Source organism: Danio rerio, chromosome 13 (genome assembly GCF_049306965.1).
Source record: "Danio rerio strain Tuebingen ecotype United States chromosome 13, GRCz12tu, whole genome shotgun sequence".
Lineage (NCBI taxonomy): Eukaryota > Metazoa > Chordata > Actinopteri > Cypriniformes > Danionidae > Danio > Danio rerio.
In genome coordinates this window covers 25,996,960-26,015,374 of record NC_133188.1, presented here as the reverse complement: position 1 = coordinate 26,015,374, position 18,415 = coordinate 25,996,960, and the positions used below count along the sequence as shown (strand labels likewise).

General features: G+C 38.9%; 1 protein-coding gene and 1 pseudogene across 2 annotated transcripts; both read left to right on the top strand.

Annotated features, from left to right (window-relative positions):
* Window positions 1–226: 226 nt before the first annotated feature.
* On the top strand, window positions 227–13,277 carry LOC137490478 (phenazine biosynthesis-like domain-containing protein). Its single transcript, XM_073920881.1, has 9 exons — window positions 227–355; window positions 468–564; window positions 649–747; window positions 833–942; window positions 1,027–1,056; window positions 1,200–1,288; window positions 5,714–5,889; window positions 12,119–12,181; window positions 12,344–13,277. The coding sequence occupies exons 1-9, from the start codon at window positions 272–274 to the stop codon at window positions 12,454–12,456; spliced, it is 861 nt and encodes a 286-aa protein (XP_073776982.1). The 5' UTR covers window positions 227–271; the 3' UTR covers window positions 12,457–13,277.
* Window positions 13,278–14,907: 1,630 nt separating this feature from the next.
* pbldp (phenazine biosynthesis-like protein domain containing pseudogene) lies at window positions 14,908–18,197 on the top strand (annotated as a pseudogene). The gene is given in 9 exon segments (NR_197953.1): window positions 14,908–15,041; window positions 15,135–15,231; window positions 15,319–15,417; window positions 15,845–15,954; window positions 16,053–16,082; window positions 16,169–16,257; window positions 17,409–17,584; window positions 17,765–17,827; window positions 17,958–18,197. The product of NR_197953.1 is annotated as a phenazine biosynthesis-like protein domain containing pseudogene (transcript).
* The last annotated feature ends 218 nt before the right edge of the window (window positions 18,198–18,415 follow it).

Below are 18,415 nucleotides of genomic sequence, written 5' to 3'. Positions count from 1 at the left end.
CTATAGCTTCACAAGGTCGTCGAGTCCGAGAGGTTGCTGCTTGGGGACTGAAGCCTGTCAAACTGACGTCAACAGAGAATGATCGCCAGTCAGAACGCAAGCAAATGGTCAGACTTTGATTGAATTTAGTTTTTTTTCCAGTGGATTAACTTGCACAGCTTATTTGTTAATTTGTTATATGCCTATTAAGTCTAACAAATTTTAAAATACTGCACTAAAACATACCTAAAGGTTACTAGAAAAAAAAAGCCCAGAAAGCTGAAAAGCTGTAATGGAGATTCCAATCTTTACTGTTGATGCTTTTACTAGTTTACCTTTTAAAGGTAATCCTGCTGCAGTTTGTCTTTTAGAGAATGTAAGTACTACAGTTTTATGTTGAATAGTTTTGTGTTGCTTAAAAATTTTAACCTACATTATCTTAGAATATCCTATATTCATTTTTAAAAGTTTCACTGTTATACATTTAGGAGCTGCACGATGATATTAAACAGAGCATTGCTGCAGAGATGAACTTATCAGAGACGGCTTTCATTACAAAAAACAATTCGGTGGACTTTTCCTCAGGTAATTTGCTGTTGTTAGCTGAGCTAATCAAACAATTTAACATGTTAACATGTGTCTGCTTTTTGTTTTGATGTATTTTAAAAGGTTCAAGATTCGGATTACGCTGGTTTAGCCCAAAAAACGAGGTTGCCCTATGTGGACATGCAACACTGGCCTCTGCAGCAGTGCTCTTTTACCTTAAAAGTAAGAAACCGCAAGATTGCAGTAAATTAGAGTTTTAACAGTGATAATGGACTGTCATTTTTTTAAACTCACAATGTCATCACAGAAAATGACAACCCTATTGTGGTATTTGAGACTAGGAGTGGGGAGCTTTATGTGTGTCAACATGAAGACTCAATAATAATGGACCTCCCTTTAAATAAACCACAGCTGCAGGTATGACAACAAAACAGATACTGTAAAGGATTACAGTAGTTGGTTTTGGCTTAACTTGTTTTGCTTGTTTTTTTTTTTTTGAAGGATCGACAAAAAATCAAGGATCTTCTGAAGGTAAAAATTGCAATTCTCTCTCTCTCTTTCTCTTATATATATATATATATATATATATATATATATATATATATATATATATATATATATATATATATATATATATATATATAATGCTCTTCTCTGTTTTGTTTTGCATGCAGGTGGTTGTAGGAGATTTACCCATTGATGACGTGTGCTGCAGTCCGCCCATGAAATGCCTGATGATTTGTCTGGCTGACACATGTGACAGGTACTGCTAGATTCTGAAGAATCTGAAAATCTGCAAAAAGCTTAGTTCCCATTCAGTCATCTATTACAACATTATGTCATATACCTCTGAGTACTACGAAAATAGTCCAGTGGAATGGGTGGGTGGAATGTGCGTACTTTACAGTGAGTAGGGTCTAATTATAAAGTTACACCAGTGAGTCCAGTAGCACACTCAAGGTCAGGGAGAAAGCCTTGTTGGTTTTACTGTACTTGTCCTCCTGTACTCCTAGGCAGAATCCATATATGTTAGGGATGGGAAAATTCCCAAATTCTCTCTGTGCATAGGTATAAATGAGTTACAAATGGGGTGCATGTTTAAATAGAGTGCATTGGATACAAGTTTGAATTTAAATCCCAATGCATCATGCCTGACATCATTGAAAACTGATTAATGGGGAATCCTTTTATTGTTTTGAACTGACCCTAATCTGTGACCAATAATTTAGATGTAAATTGGTGCTTCGGAGAGTGCATTGCTTAGCAGTATCAGATGCCATGGCCATGCAGCGTTAACTGCACATTTATTAGAGAAATTAGAGAAAGTAGCAGTTTGTCTCGCATTTTCCGTCTGTTATGTGAAACAGTTCCTAAACAAAGTCTGTCATCACCACTGCTGCATGAACATGACATTTCACAACACTACAAAGACCTGAAGAGAAGCTAGGAGTTATGTCATCATCATTAATCAATCGATTCACCATGCGAAATAGCTAAATTATTTGTGCTGTTTAATTTATTAGGTTAGTCGATGAGCACGGCTCTGCTCATACAGACTAAACAGACAGAGTAAATAAGCATTTCCTAAATGATTTGTTGTTGATAATAAATGTGCCTTCTGTAGCATTTTACTCCGACATACATATATTTTAATCAACACAAGCTTATCTGAAAACGCACCCCTATTTACATTTCTGGAGATTGCGAATTGTGTAGCCAGAGCTATGTATGGCTGCATTTAATCTTTAAAGTCCCGTGAATTGCTATTGAAATATGCAGTTTTATTCAGTGTTTGATGTGATCTCAACCGAAACATTAAAAGAAGGTGGGTCATAAAGTATCTCTTCACCTTAAAAAAAAACAGCCAATAGCGCTTTGTTGGATCATCACTCTTCCAGTGTGAGTGGTTGAGCTCAAGTGCATCAAATAAAAACCAATTGAGAAGCATTTTGAAGGAGGCGGGGCATTCGTGAAAACAAGTGCTCTCAAGAATAGTAAAGGTGTCAAAATTAATTGTTTCTTCTGTGCACCGCGATGGAGACGCGGACAATTTGGTATCGCTTCAGTAATAACTCTAACCGATTATGTACTGATGTAATTTATCTCTTATGCGCTATGTCATATACGATATGAGTGAGGCAAGCGTGAGTATTTACAACACTCCAATTACTCCAAAAACTCAGAAACTGTGCACAATTTAACTGCGTGTGTGTTTGCTGGACAGTCTTTCACTGAAGATAGGAGATTGCAAATGGGGGGGGCCCTTGATAATGTCTCTGGGGACCCCCTAATTGTATGGGCTCTTAGAATCATCCTAACTCCCCCCACCTCACTACTATAAGGGATCATCAAGAGTGTAATTATAAATGTAATTTTAGAAATTAATTACAGATGTAATTACTTAAGTATTTAATCAATCATAAGTACAATGTAACACAAGATGTACGGTGAGCATAGAAAAAAATCCCCCCCTTTCAAAATAATTACATTTTGTTGCATTGTAGCCTGAAATGAAGACAGACACAGTTTTTTTTTATTAAGGTGTAATTATTCAGTACAATGTATAACATCCATGTAAAATATATAACACCAACATGTCAGAAAACAAATAACATGCATAAAAACAGAATCACTCAGCTGTGAAAAGAATCACCCCTTTCCTAAAAAATACTTGTAAACTCAATCAGGTGTAGCTAATCACCTTATTAACTATACACAACCGCATTTCACTTTCATTGGTGGTCAATTTAATCAGCTCAGCATGAAAATAGCTTTATTGTAGCATTTCAGCCCTAGGTAGTGCAACTGAAGCAAACCATCAACTATGGGTGGCAAGGCATTGTCAAAAGATCTCTGGGATAAAGTTGTGGCCAGGCACAAGTCAGGGGATGGATACAAAAAAAAATCAAATGCTATATCAATGACTAAAAGCACAGTGAAGTCCATTATTAAAATGTGGAAGGTATTTGGTACAGCACAGACCCTCCCTAAACAAGGACGTCACTCCAAACTGGATAAAAGAGCCAGGAGGAAACTGGTCAGAGAGGCAACCAAGAACCCTACAACAACTCTGAAGCAGTTGCAGTAATTTATGTCAAAGAGTGGTCATTGTGTGCATGTGACAACAATATGAACAATTCTCCACAAATGTGGCTTGTATGGGAGGGTTGCACGCAAAAAGCCTCTTCTCAAGAAAAGTAACATGAAGTCACGACTGAGCTTTGCCAAAACGCACCTAGAAGATTCCGAGGCCACGAGGAAAAAAGTGTTGTGGCCAGATGAGACTAACATTGAATTAATTATTATCCAATGCAGCTCACCACCCAAATCACACCATTCCTAAAGAAAACATGGAGGTGGAAATATCTTGTTATGGGGCTGTTTCTCTGCAGCAGGAACTGGAGCACTTGTCAGGATAGAAGGAAAAATGGATGGGGAAAAAATACAGACAAATTCTTGAGGAAAATCTGCTGCCCTCTGCCAGTAAGTTATTAATGGGAAAAAGGTTTACCTTCCAACATGACAATGACCTGAAGCACACCGCAAAACTGACCACACAGTGGCTGATGGAGAAAAAGGTGAATGTCCTGGCATGGCCAAGTTAAAGTCTAGACTAAAACCCCATTGAAAATCTGTGGAATGACTTGAAGACTGCAGTCCACAAACGGACACCATCAAATTTAACTGAATTTGAACAGTTTTGCAAAGAGGAGAGGGCTAATATTGCAAAGTCTGGATGTGCAAATGTAACGAAGGCCAGTTGGTGAAGTGCTGTGCAGGTAAACCTCACTTCTCTGATCTCTAAAGATGCTCTAGCGACGGATGTCAGGGGCCATGGACTTTAGCCTCCTTGGTAGAGCGACTGACTCCCATGCGGAAGGTCACCAGTTCAATACCAGCTCGGAGTGGGTGGGGTGGCATAGGACCAGCGGGGTTACAAAAAGTTAGTAGAAAAGTATAACAACAGATCAAAGGCTGTAATTAAAGCAAAAGGTTATTCAAACAAATACTGAAACAAGGGGGTGATCCTTTTTCCAACCAATTGATTATGTTTTTTTATGTAGTTTTTTTCTGACATGTTCGTGTTATATCTTTTGGTGGCTGTTATAAGTTGCACTAAGTAAAAACAGTTAGATAAAACAAAAAGCGCATCTGTCTTCATTTCAGGCTACAATGCAACAAAATGTTATTATTTTAAAGGGGGGTGATTCTTTTCAATACCCACTGTACATTCTAACAAATTATTAATTTCCATGTAAGTACATATTAGGCTAGTTAAGGACACTTAAAGTAAAATAAAGTGGGACCCACCCAAATGAATAATTTGACAAAGCAGTAAGAGACAAAAAATATAATACAAATTAACAAACAAAGACATATACCTACACATAATAAAACACATAATAAATCTAGGTTTAAAAATACATGTATTTGAGATGTGTACACCATTTCAGAATATTGAGCAGACATGAACGTTAATGATATACAAACAAAAACTATTCATGCCTGCTTAACCCTTAAACAACAGTATAACAGAGTAGAGAGTAGGGAGTGTGCTAAATCAAACACCTGACACCAATCACAATTCAACTACTAAAGTGTTTTTAAGTCATCTACACTCCATTCTGACAGTTGCCCATCTGTGACAATATGAACTCAGAAAAATGTGTCAGTCAGCCAGAAGGGTTTTGTAGAGTTGACACAACTCTGCCCCATTACCTTCACATCAAGACTGAGCTGATAGCACCACATTTAGCCAGAATCCACCCAAAAGTGCTTGCTATCTGGTGGAAGCTTTAATGTATTGTATAGTTGACTATGCATCGAAATGTGTATCGTATCAGCCTCAGTTCTGAAATGCACATCACTAATAAGGATGTACAGTATGACATCACATCTCTGTCCTTCCTTTAGGTTACATACATAACGTTTTACATGGCATTGTATTTAAAGACAATCAAGTGAGAAATGATGTAAATTGATTAACATAAAAAGACCAGTTTAATGAAAAAATATCTCTATATACTCTATATCGCTAATTATATGCTAGTAACAATTCAAATATGTTTTTAGAGCAACAATCTGCTTGAAAAAAAAAAGAGTTTTTGATTTTTCTTGATTCCTGATTTTTTTTTCTTTTGTATTTTATCCAAATTATGCAAGGTTGTTTGACTAGTGTTGTTGACAGGTCTGAACTTACATCACTGAGTCCTGTAGCAGAAGCTCTAATTAAAAGTGAAACTACAGGGAAAATTAAAGCAGTCATTGTCACAATAAAAGGAGCTCCAAATGCACAGCCTGGATATGACTTCTACTCCCGTGTCTTTGCTCCTTGGTATGGAGTCCCTGAAGATCCAGTGTGTGGTGAGCTGAAAAGATTCATCAATTCAACAACTTGTAAAACATGAGAAATATGAGTAGGATAAACCTTTTATCTGATAATAAAAAATATCATAAACGACCCAATACAGTAATTGTTTTATGTTCAATCAACTTAAACTTGTAAAAACTAATGAGTTAAATCACGTTGTCCAACCACAAATCGGTTGTGTAGAACCCAGCATTTTTTACAATGTACGATGGAAACATTTACCAAATACATTCCAGTGTGCATCTAAAAAAGTTAGGCTTTGTGAATTTGTTTTACAGATCATAAACATTGGTGCAATAGACAGCAATATTGTACAAAACCTGCCAGTCAAAGTGGTTCAGTATTACTCTCCCAGAACTTAAGAGGCTGTGCTCTCAAAGAGTGGTCTCGTACCACAAAGTAATTTATTATATATAAAAACAGAGATGTTTAGTGCTAGTTTATCAAGAAGTGATAAACTAGTTCTCTTTTACTCGGTGCTTTATTTGTAAAGGTTTTTATTTGATAATCCAGCTTTGCACAAAAGTTTAAATTGCATCTTTGGGTGGAAATATAACTAGGGATAGCTAGTCCTCATAATTTGAAATATATTTAACTAGATATTAAAGTTTGAGGACAAACTTTATGGTGGCTTGAAAAGCCGAATCTGAAAGTTTGAAGTGGTTTTAAAGTGTAAATAGAATGTTAGTATGATTTTAGCTTGAGTTAACATATTACTAGCATGAATTAGCATGTTAGTAGCATGATTCTTACATGAATTAGCATGTTGTTAGCATGATTCTAGCATGAATTAGCATGTTACTAGCATGATTCTAGCATGAATTAGCATGTTGTAAGCGTGATTCTAGCATGAATTAGCATGTTACTAGCATGATTCTAGCATGAATTAGCATGCTACTAGGATAATTCTAGCATGAATTAGCATGTTAGTAGCATGATTCTTACATGAATTAGCATGTTGTTAGCATGATTCTAGCATGAATTAGCATGTTACTAGCATGATTCTAGCATGAATTAGCATGTTGTTTGCATACATCTAGCATAAATTAGCATGTTACTAGCATGATTCTAGCATGAATTAGCATGTTGTTAGCATGATTCTAGCATGAATTAGCATTTTACTAGGCGGTTGCTAGGGTGTTTTAAGTGGTTGCTAGGTGGTTGCTAAGGTGGTGCAAGGCAGTTGCTAAGGTGGTCTGACTATTTGCTTGGTGGTTGCTAGGGTGTTGCTAGACGGTTGCTAGGGTGTTTTGAGGGGTTGCTAGGTGGTTGCTAAGGTGGTGCTAGGCAGTTGCTAAGGTGTTCTGACTAGTTGCTAAGTGGTTACTAAGGTGTTGCAAGGTGGTCGCTAGGGTATTCTGAGTGGTTGCTAGGTGGTTGCTAAGGTGTTGCTAGGCGGTTGCTAGGGTGTTCTGAGTGGTTGCTAAGGTGTTGCTAGGTGGTTGCTAAGGTGTCCTAAGTGGTTGCTAGGTGGTTGCTAGGGTATTCTGAGTGGTTGCTAAGGCGTTGCTAGGTGGTTGCTAGGGTGTTGCTAGGCGGTTGCTAGGGTGTTCTGAGTGGTTGCTAGGTGGTTGCTAAGGTGTTGCTAGGTGGTTGCTAAGGTGTCCTGAGTGGTTGCTAGGTGGTTGCTAAGGTGTTGCTAGGCGGTTGCTAGGGTGTTCTGAGTGGTTGCTAGGTGGTTGCTAAGGTGTTGCTAGGTGGTTGCTAAGGTGTCCTGAGTGGTTGCTAGGTGGTTGCTAAGGTGTTGCTAGGTGGTTGCTAAGGTGTTGCTAGGCGGTTGCTAGGGTGTCCTAAGTGGTTGCTAGGTGGTTGCTAAGGTGTTGCTAGGCGGTTGCTAGGGTGTTCTGAGTGGTTGCTAAGGCGTTGCTAGGCGGTTGCTAGGGTGTCCTGAGTGGTTGCTAGGTGGTTGGTAAGGTGTTGCTAGGTGGTTGCTAGGGTGTCCTGAGTGGTTGCTAGGTGGTTGCTAAGGCGTTGCTAGGCAGTTGCTAGGGTGTTCTGAGTGGTTGCTAGGTGGTTGCTAAGGTGTTGCTAGGTGGTTGCTAAGGTGTCCCAAGTGGTTGCTAGGTGGTTGCTAAGGTGTTGCTAGGTGGTTGCTAAGGTATTCTGAGTGGTTGCTAAGCGGTTGCTAGGGTGTCCTGAGTGGTCGCTAGGCCCTTACTAAGGCATTACTAGGCCGTTGCTAGGTGGTTGCTAGGCGGTTGCTAGGGTAATTTGGGTGGTTGCTAGGCAGTTGCTAGGGTACCCTGGTTGGTTACTAGGCAAGCCTCACATACATGCTTGATAAAACATTTATACTTAGTAAGCATTTCTAGCAAGTTACAGTACTTGGCTAGTCAATATTAGCATGTAGCTAGTCACTGCTAGCATGTGTAGCATATAGGAAGTTTCGTTTGCTAGCATGAGTCAAACGAGCCAATCTCCAAGTCTCTACGATGTTCTGATGCTGAGATATAGCTGTTGATGAATGGTTGCTAGGGTACTCTGTTTTGTTGCTATGGGCGAGGTTACAGAGTTAACTTGAATGTGGTTGGTTGTCTTAGTCTAATGAACCAACCCCCGTGTCTCTATGACACTGCTATGCAAAGATATGCATCTTGGCCTATTTTAATGGAAGTCTATGGAATCAATTTGGGGGCGTGGCTTGTGAGCTTTATTATCATATTGAGATGCTCATTGGTTGTCTGAGTCAGATGAGCCATCCCCCAAGTCAATAGGACACTGCTATGCAAAGATATGCATGTAAGCATTTGATAGCACAGCTAATTACATTCTATAGGACAGTTGCTAGGGTGCAGTATGTGGTAGTTAGGGGTGTGGCTAGAAAGTTAAAAGGCCATCAGTGATTGGCTGCTGGCTAGACTGAGTTAAATGAGCTCAGCCATTAGTCTCTATGACAGTCTGATGCAGAGTTATGAGGTCACAAAGTTTGATCCCATGTTAAGTCAATGAGAGTCTTTTGTAATGGAAGTCTACGGGACAGTTGCTAGGGTGCAGTATGTGGTAGTTAGGGGTGTGGCTAGAAAGTTAAAAGGCCATCAGTGATTGGCTGCTGGCTAGACTGAGTTAATTGAGCTCAGCCATTAGTCTCTATGACAGTCTGATGCAGAGTTATGAGCTCACAAAGTTTGATCCCATGTTAAGTCAATGAGAGTCTTTTGAATGGAAGTCTACGGGACAGTTGCTAGGGTGCCATAAGTGGTTGCTAGGGAGTGGCTAGTAAGTCTAAAGGTCATCAGTGATTGGCTGCTGACTAGACTGAGTTGAATGAGGCCTGACTCTAGTCTGTAGGACAGTCTGATGCAGAGTTATGAGCTCACAAAGGTTGACTCAATGTTAAGTCAATGGCAGTCTTTTACAATGGAAGTCTATGGGACAGTTGCTAGGGTGCCAAAAGTGGTTGCTAGGGAGTGGCTAGTAAGTTTAAAGGTCATCAGTTATTGGCTGCTGGCTAGACTGAGTTAAATGAGCCCAGTTAGAAGTCTGTAGGAACGTCTGATGCAGAGTTATGAGGTCACAAAGTTTGACCCAATGTTAAGTCAATGGGAATTTTGGGAATTTTCCGGGTCGTTTTTCGGAAAACCGAAAGTCGGATCAGTCGGAAAAGATATAGCAACCCGAGTCAGACCAGTTTGAAGGTTTGACGAAAGTTTGAGGTATGAAGCTTGAAAGGGTTAGGAGGAGATAGACTTTAAAATTAGTCTCAGAAGAAAGAAGAAGAAGAATAATAACTAGAATTGTACATTTCCTAAAGGAAATGTGAATGGGGTTTGCGTGGCAAATCGATGGGGTACAAAATGGTACTAAACTGGGCAAAATAGCAAGAAATGCAGAAATGCGGTGAAATGTATTTGTTTTGGTAGCTAGGGTGTTCTGAATGGTTGCTAGGGTGTTCTGAGTGGTTGCTAGGTGGTTGCTAAGGTGTTGCTAGGCGGTTGCTAGGGTGTCCTGAGTGGTTGCTAGGTGGTTGCTAAGGTGTTGCTAGGCAGTTGCTAGGGTGTCCTGAGTGGTTGCTAGGTGGTTGCTAGGCGGTTGCTAAGGTGTCCTAAGTGGTTGCTAGGTGGTTGCTAAGGTGTTGCTAGGTGGTTGCTAGGGTATTCTAAGTGGTTGCTAAGGCGTTGCTAGGCGGTTGCTAGGGTGTCCTGAGTGGTTGCTAGGCGGTTGCTAGGGTGTTCTGAGTGGTTGCTAGGTGGTTGCTAAGGTGTTGCTAGGTGGTTGCTAAGGTGTCCTAAGTGGTTGCTAGGTGGTTGCTAAGGTGTTGCTAGGTGGTTGCTAGGGTATTCTAAGTGGTTGCTAAGGCGTTGCTAGGCGGTTGCTAGGTGTCCTGAGTGGTTGCTAGGCGGTTGCTAGGGTGTTCTGAGTGGTTGCTAGGTGGTTGCTAAGGTGTTGCTAGGCGGTTGCTAGGGTGTCCTGAGTGGTTGCTATGTGGTTGCTAAGGTGTTGCTAGGTGGTTGCTAGGGTATTCTAAGTGGTTGCTAAGGCGTTGCTAGGCGGTTGCTAGGGTGTCCTGATTGGTCGCTAGGCCCTTACTAAGGCGCTACTAGGCGGTTGCTAGGTGGTTGCTAGGTGGTTGCTAGGGTAATTTGAGTGGTTGCTAGGCAGTTGCTAGGGTACCCGGGGTGGTTACTAGGCAAGCCTCATATACTTGCCTGATGAAATAATTATACTTAGTAAGCATTTCTAGCAAGTTACAGTACTTGGCTAGTCAATATTAGCATGTAGCTAGTCACTGCTAGCATGTGTAGCATACAGGAAGTTCCGTTTGCTAGCATGAGTCAAACGAGCCAATCCCCAAGTCTCTACGATGTTCCGATGCTGAGATATAGCTGTTGATGAATGGTTGCTAGGGTACTCTGTTTTGTTGCTATGGGCGAGGTTACAGAGTGAACTTGAATGTGGTTGGCTGTCCAAGTCAAATGAGCCAACCCCCAAGTCAATAGGACACTGCTAAGCAAAGATATACATGTAGGCCAGTTATAATGGCAGTCTATGGGACCAGTTTGGGGGCGTGGCTTGTGAGCTTCATTACCATATTGAGATGCTCATTGGTTGTCTGGGTCCAATGGGCCAACCCCTAAGCCTATATGACACTGCAATGCAAAGATATGCATCTAGCCCAATTATAATAGAAGTCTATGGGATCAATTTGGGGGCGTGGCTTGTGAGCTTCATTATCATATAGTGATGCTGATTGGTTGCCTGAGTCAAATGAGCCCACCCCCATGTCTCTATGACACTCCTATGTAATGTTATAGATGTGTGACCTTTATAATGGAAGTCAATGGGATGTGCAATGGGACATCCCACCCCATGTTAAGTCAATGGGGCAGTTATTAAGGGTCTTTAAATGGTTTGGGGGGGCGTGGCTTGTGAGCTTCAAAATCATATTGAGATGCTGATTGGTTGCCTCAGTCAAGTAAGGCAACCCCCAAGTCTGTATGACACTGCTATGTAATGTGATTGACATGTGAGTCAAGAAATGAATGGGAGTCAATGGGCCATGTAAAGTCAATGGGGACCCCTTTGGGACGTCCTAGCACCCCAGGGGTACAACTTATACCCCTTTTTGGGGTATGTTCTCATACAGGCTGCAACCCCCTACAGATGTTGCGAATCCCATATTTCTACGAATTTCACACTTGGCGCTATAACGCCTAAAAGGTCGTCCCATTTCGCGGCGCGTTTAGTGCTCTCCTAGAAAAATGAATGGGAGTCAATGGGGCCAATGTAAGTCAATGGGAGCACTTTGGGACGTCCTAGAGCCCCAGGGGTGCAACTTTTACCCCCTTGCAAGGTATGTTCTCACTTAGGCTGAAACCCCCTACAGATGCTGTGAATCCCATATTTCTATGAAATTCACACGCGGCGCTGTGAGTCGTCAAAGTTCGGCTCAATGTTAAGTCTATGGGATTTTTGGGGGGGTTTTTTGGCCCCTGCGGGGCCAAAAAACCCCCCACCCCTTATAAAAGTCATAGCACACCATTCCCGATAAGACCGGACGATTTGAGCCCACTTTCAAGGGTCTGGGACGAAAGCTGCGGGACAAGTTACGCGCCGAAAAATGGTACGGAAGAAGGAAGAAGAAGAATAATAAGCCAGCACAATTGTAAGAATGGACTTTGCCTATGGCAAACCCCATTAATAAGTTTAAGTGAGATAACAGTATGTTGGCTTTTCAAGCCACCATAATTAATGCTTTAAAAGACTAACAATTATTTCTTAAAGGATCAGCACACACAATTCTTGCTGGATACTGGTCTGAAAAGCTGAATAAAAAGAAAATGTTGGGTAAAGAATGTTTGTCTTCTTTATAAGAAATATATATATATATATATATATATATATATATATATATATATATATATATATATATATATATATATATATATATATATATTTATTTTTTATCTTAACACTAAGCTACGACTATTAATCTCTTCTGTTTTTTAGCCTACCAGTGCTCCAGTCGTGGAGGGGAACTGGAGCTGGAAGTGAGAGATGATGGTCGAGTAAACATCAGTGGTCGGGCACAAATCATTCTTCAGGGAACTCTTAAAGTCTAGTCAAGTCATGCAAATCTACTCATTGAATCTGTTTATTGTTGTAAGGATGGCTAAATCTCTTCATAATATCAGTGCTGTTATGTAATTCCATACAGTAAGACCACAAATATTGTAATACAAAAAAAAAAAAAAAACATTTTAACCCTCCTGTTGTGTTCACATTTCACATCCTTACCCTTACTTTAGTGTTCCCGGTCAAAATTGACCGGCCTGTTGTAACCTCTTATATTAGCTCAAAAAATTAAAAATAAACATTTTTCACCACCAAATTTGTATTCAATATTCTTTAGCTGTGAACAATGTCTTAAAGTAGTGTTTAACATGAATTTACAGAATTAGACATAAAATAACTGCAGTGAAAATAAAAATAGGCACTGAACACATTTAGAAAAAATTAACCATAGATGACAGAAATTAAAATACTTTGTTTCGTTATAATAGACAGCTTGCTAAAATAGCTTTCACAGGGTCTGACCAAAGAAATTGAAATTTTTATTCATCTGAATGATTTATCAACCATTAAAGCACAAACAAAATGGCATCCTTTCTTGTGTACTGAGTGCTCAAATTTTCATGCAGTTCTTCAGTTGGAGTATTTTAGTATACTCATATAGGGAATAGTGACTGAGGGTATAGACGGTGAGCATGGACACAGAACTAGCACTAGTTATACTTTGGTCATTTTTGAGCGGGAGGCTAATGGTCTAATAAAATAATCGATGCTAAGCTAAGCTAAAATTGCTCCACCTAGGACCAGAGGCAAGCTGAACGAAGATTGGCAGAAAGAAAGAAAAAAGCAACATTCACACAGAAAGGTTCACGTAACAGACACTGTGTGAAAATATGATACATTGTTTTATCAGGAAGTTGATTAACGTTGGAGGATCAAATGCTATCTAATGGCAATTCATAGCTTATTGATTTTGTGACTAATCCGTATGAATTTGCACGATCTTATTCACACAATTTAGTATGATTTGCTTATTTGGATGCCATGCCTCCTTTTCATACGACTAAACTTCTACAGATTAGCAATTAAACTGACAAAGCGTAAAATAGTTAAGTTTCCTTGTGAGATAAGGCTGGAGGATGGGCACATAAGCGCAAAAAAGAGATGTGTACCTGCAAAAGACATTGTTCAGTCTGAAATGTGTGAATAAGTGAGTGAGTTGGGGTGATGTGTATGGTGATGTTTTCTGTCTGATGGATAAATATAGCCTGGATACCTATACATTTCCCATGGTGGTCATTTTTGACCAGGAACACCACAGATGTAACAAGGTTGAGTAAAACACTCAAAATTCAGTGAAAGATACGATCACTTTTATATGATGATCATCTCCCCCTCTTCACCTTCTCTACCAGAGCAGATCATGTCCAGGTTTTCAGTATCTTGTGAATCTATCATTTTCCCCTTTCATGTTTGCTATCATTTTAAATCTCAGTGTGATTTTGTTAATGTGGTCTTAATTTCACAATAGTGACTTGTCTCTGTTGATCTGAGTTTTGGCCTTGATAAGATCTCTGCCACATGCTCCATTCCAGATTGACCAGACAAGGGTCTTTGCAAAGTTTAATTGTCTTGAATTTCTGATCTTTTGTTCTGAGTATTTAAAAGAAAGGTGCAAAAGTGTTTTTGGGATCTTGTAGGCAGGATAGCCTATTTTAATGTGTGAGTCTCTAAGCTCTCCATCAAGACTTATGTGCTACAGCATGTTTCTGCATGGTCAGGTTGCCATCTCTAACTCTTAGATTGATCTTTTTTGAGTAATTGATGTTGTAGATTACTGAATCTGCTTTTTATTGTTTGTTTCTGCTTGATACACTTTTACTTTGAAAATAAAGCGTTAAGTTTTGATCAATTCTGGATTCTTCTGAAATCATTACATCCAGTAGAATATGTGGAGGTTGGTGATACCTTAATACTGCATACATATCCAAACAAATCACATGAGACTGTACGGAGCAGTCGGCTCTTCAGCTTGGAGGCTATTCGATTTCTGGTTATTGCTGATTAATCAAGTTGTAAGGAAATGATCTACACTTTTGGCACGAATGAGCAGGAGGCATCCGGACTATTTGGGTATTAGTTAACCGTACATCCTCTGAATAACTTTAGAATATAAAGATCATGTCTGTAAGAAACACGCAAACCAGAGCCATATGGCATTGGGTCCCCAATGAACGGATAATTGAAGAGTGTGGGATCAGATAAAAATCAAAACTCTCATTGATTCATGTCACTGAAAATTGGAGTCAGATTAAATTCAGAGCTGAAAACAAATATAAATAAATTGTAATAAATAAGATAATTATTTTTTTAAAGTGTTAAAAAAGCCTTACTTTTAACCTTCGATTTAAAAGTTATGCAAAAAATTTTTGAGTCTGCAGCTTTAACATGAGCCGTAATAATTTAGGGTCAAAGTCTAACTTGACTTTAAATACTGCTCTGAACTAAAAGGCAGTAGAAAAAAGCACAGAGAGCTGAAGAGCTGTAACCAATGGAGATTCCAATCTTTACTGTTGATGCTTTTACTAGTTTACCTTTTAAAGGTAATCCTGCTGCAATTTGTCTTTTAGAGAATGTAAGTACTACAGTTTTATGTTGACTGGTTTTGCATTGCTCAACATTTTTAAGCTGTATCTTAGAATATCCTATAATATTTTTTTACATTTAGGAGCTGCAGGATGATATTAAACAGAGCATTGCTGCAGAGATGAATTTATCAGACACGGCTTTCATTACAAAAAACAACTCTGTAGACTTTTCCTCAGGTATTGTGTTGTTGCTAACTGAAATACTCACTGAACATCTTAACGCTTTAACATGTGTCTGCTTTTTTGTTTTGATGTATTTTAAAGGTTCAAGGTTTGGATTACGCTGGTTTACCCCAAAAACTGAGATTGCACTGTGTGGACATGCAACACTGGCCTCTGCAGCAGTGCTCTTTTACCTTAAAAGTAAGAAACACTAACCAATCACAATAGTCATAGTTCATGTAATCATATTTACTACCACATTTTCAAATATGGTCATATGAGGATTATGAAGGAGTAGATATTACTGTATGTGTGAAGTGTTTTGGTAAATCTAATTGTTTTTGCTGTAGCCTACAACAAATGGATAAGAAATGCTAAATAAAATCAAAAGTGTCTTATGTAAGTCTAGTGTTCAATAACAGAAAAGTAATGCTATAACAACATAATACTGTAAATAATGTTTAATTTCTTGCACAGATTGATCTGCAAATCATGATTCCTAAATCAGGCTGTGCGGTTAAATGATCAACTGTGATCCATTACACCACTAAGAAATGCTTGTGTTTGCATTAATGATTTAATAATGATACTGGACTGTGACCATATTAAACTCACTATATCATCACAGAAAATGCCAACCCTGTTGTGGTGTTTGAGACTATGAGTGGGGAGCTTTATGTGCGTCAGCATGAAGACTCAATAATAATGGACTTCCCTTTAAACACACCACAGCCGCAGGTATAACAAAAACACATCTTGTAGACACAAAACTAATACTGTACAGTATGTTGGTTTTGGTCTGAATTCACTGAGCTTTGTGCTTTTTTTACTTGCAGGACCAGCGTAAAATCAAGGGTTTTCTGAAGGTAGCACTGTTTTATAACATTATTATACTTTTTTTTCCTTTTTAGATTTTTTTTAGACGTAAGAGATTTGTTATTTGCATTCTTAGGCTGTTGTAGGAGATTTACCCATTGAGGATGTGTGCTACAGTCCAGCCCTGAGGTGGCTGATGATTCGTCTGGCTGACTCATGTGACAGGTACGACAGGACATTCAGAAGAATTTCTGAAACTCAGGAAAAAGCCTAGCTTCCTTTCAGTCATCTATTACAATGGTATGACGTATTAGTGATTCTGTCTTGAAGAACCTCTGAGTTGTAGAAAACAAGCCAATGGAATTGGTGAGTGGAATCTACATGTGAATCCATATACAGTAGGTGTATAACAGTGCAGCAAAATATTAGAAACATATCTGACATTGCAATATTCAGTTTTTCTGTGCTAAATTGCAATATGACTGACCACATGGCTTGAGTAGCTGTACTCGAATAGAATTCATTCATTTTAGATTGATTGGGATGATTCTGTAGGGGAGTTAATCATGCATAAAATGTTCATTCATTTTCTTTTCGGCTTAGTCCCTTTATTAATTAGGGGTCGCCAGAGTGGAATGAACTGCCAACTTATTCAGCATATGTTTTACGTAGCAACTGCCCTTTCAGCTGCAACCCAACACTGAGAAACATCCATACACACTCATACTCTATGGACAATTTACCCTACTATTCACCTGTACCACATGTCTTTAGACTGTGGGGTAAACCGGAGCACCCGGAGGAAACCCACGCAAACACAGAGAAAACATGCAAACTTCACAGAAATGCCAACTGACTCAGCCAGGGCTCAAACCAGCAACCTTCTTGCTATCCACTGTGCCACCTGCATAAAATATAGTAAAGAAACTTTCTTAGGAATGAGAAAGCAAACATTTGCTCTCCTTTGACAGGTTTTATCTTTGACATTGACGTAACTTTTTTCTTCTTGTTTATTATTTGTTTGCGCAATTGGAGTGTTGACTTGGATGTGGTGCTTGTTGTCTAATAATTGGTTGTAGTATTTATTTGTAATGTGCAATGGTGCTAAATAAGTCTCCACTCACAGGGAAATCTAATCTAATCTCTCTCCTCTATGTCCAGGGGAGTGAGCTTGCAGATTCTACTTTCCATCTCCATTGGGTTGTTTTCCTTCTAGTCAGAGTTGACTGGTCTCATTTTGCTAATCATATAGTACCATTTCAAATATATTTTAGAGACAAGGATTTATAGCAGGCCATATGTAACCCAAAAGACTGAGATTTTTCTTTTGTATCTATTCAAAATTATGCAAGGCGGTCGACTTGTGTTGTTGGCAGGTCTAAATTCACATCTTTGAGTCCCGTGGCTGAAGATCTACTGAAAAGTGAAACTACAGGAGAAATTAAATCTGTCATTGTCACAATAAAAGGAGCTCCAAATGCACAGCCTGGATATGACTTCTACTCTCGTTTCTTTGCCCCTTGGTATGGAGTCGCTGAAGATCCAGTGTGTGGTGAGCTGAACTGATTCATCAATTAATCAACCTGTAAAACATGAGGAAGGAAAATGCAAATTTTTTCCTCGTGAATATAATGCCATGAGATTATAAGTGAAATGCACAATGATAGATATTCTTTCCAATATCAAATGAAGGTAATTTATGCTTTTAAAGACTAACAATTATTTCTAAAAGGGTCTGCACACACAATTCTTGCTGGATACTGGTCTGAAAAGCTGAATAAAAAGAAAATGTTGGGTAAACTTTTTTCCATCTTTATCAGAATCCAAATCTATGATGAGTTCATGCGAGTTTAAGTTTCGTCTTAAAAACATAATTAATCAAATGCATATTTTTAGTATTTTAAATAATCTCTTCTGTTTTCCAGCCTATCAGTGCTCCAGTCGTGGAGGGGAACTGGAGCTGGAAGTGAGAGATGATGGTCGAGTAAACATCAGTGGTCGGGCACAAATCATTCTTCAGGGAACTCTTAAAGTCTAGTCAAGTCGTGCAAATCATTGAATCTGTTCATACTTTTTTGATTATGAGCTGCAAACTTATATTTCATTCATTTATTGATTACTTGCATGCCGAAATGCAATAAAATATTTGATTTTAGAATCCGATATCAATGTTTTCTGTTATTTTATTGTCAAATATGAATAAAAATGACCAGGGTTACCGTTTTCCTGCATACATTTATAAAAAGTACAAGTCTGAGTAAGTAAGTTATTACATTTTTACAGTAAATCTGTTATGCTGAATGATGATGGAACTATATTTTACATATTTAAATTAGGAAATGTTATTTAAAGTGTTAAAGTACACACTGTAATTTAACAAGCA

Coding starts and splice junctions, on each gene's coding strand:
- LOC137490478 (XM_073920881.1), top strand. CDS start 272: ATGGAGATTCCAATCTTTACTGTTGATGCTTTTACTAGTTTACCTTTT. Junction 356..467: donor CAGTTTGTCTTTTAGAGAAT/GTAAGTACTACA, acceptor TTATACATTTAG/GAGCTGCACGATGATATTAA. Junction 943..1,026: donor TAAATAAACCACAGCTGCAG/GTATGACAACAA, acceptor TTTTTTTTGAAG/GATCGACAAAAAATCAAGGA.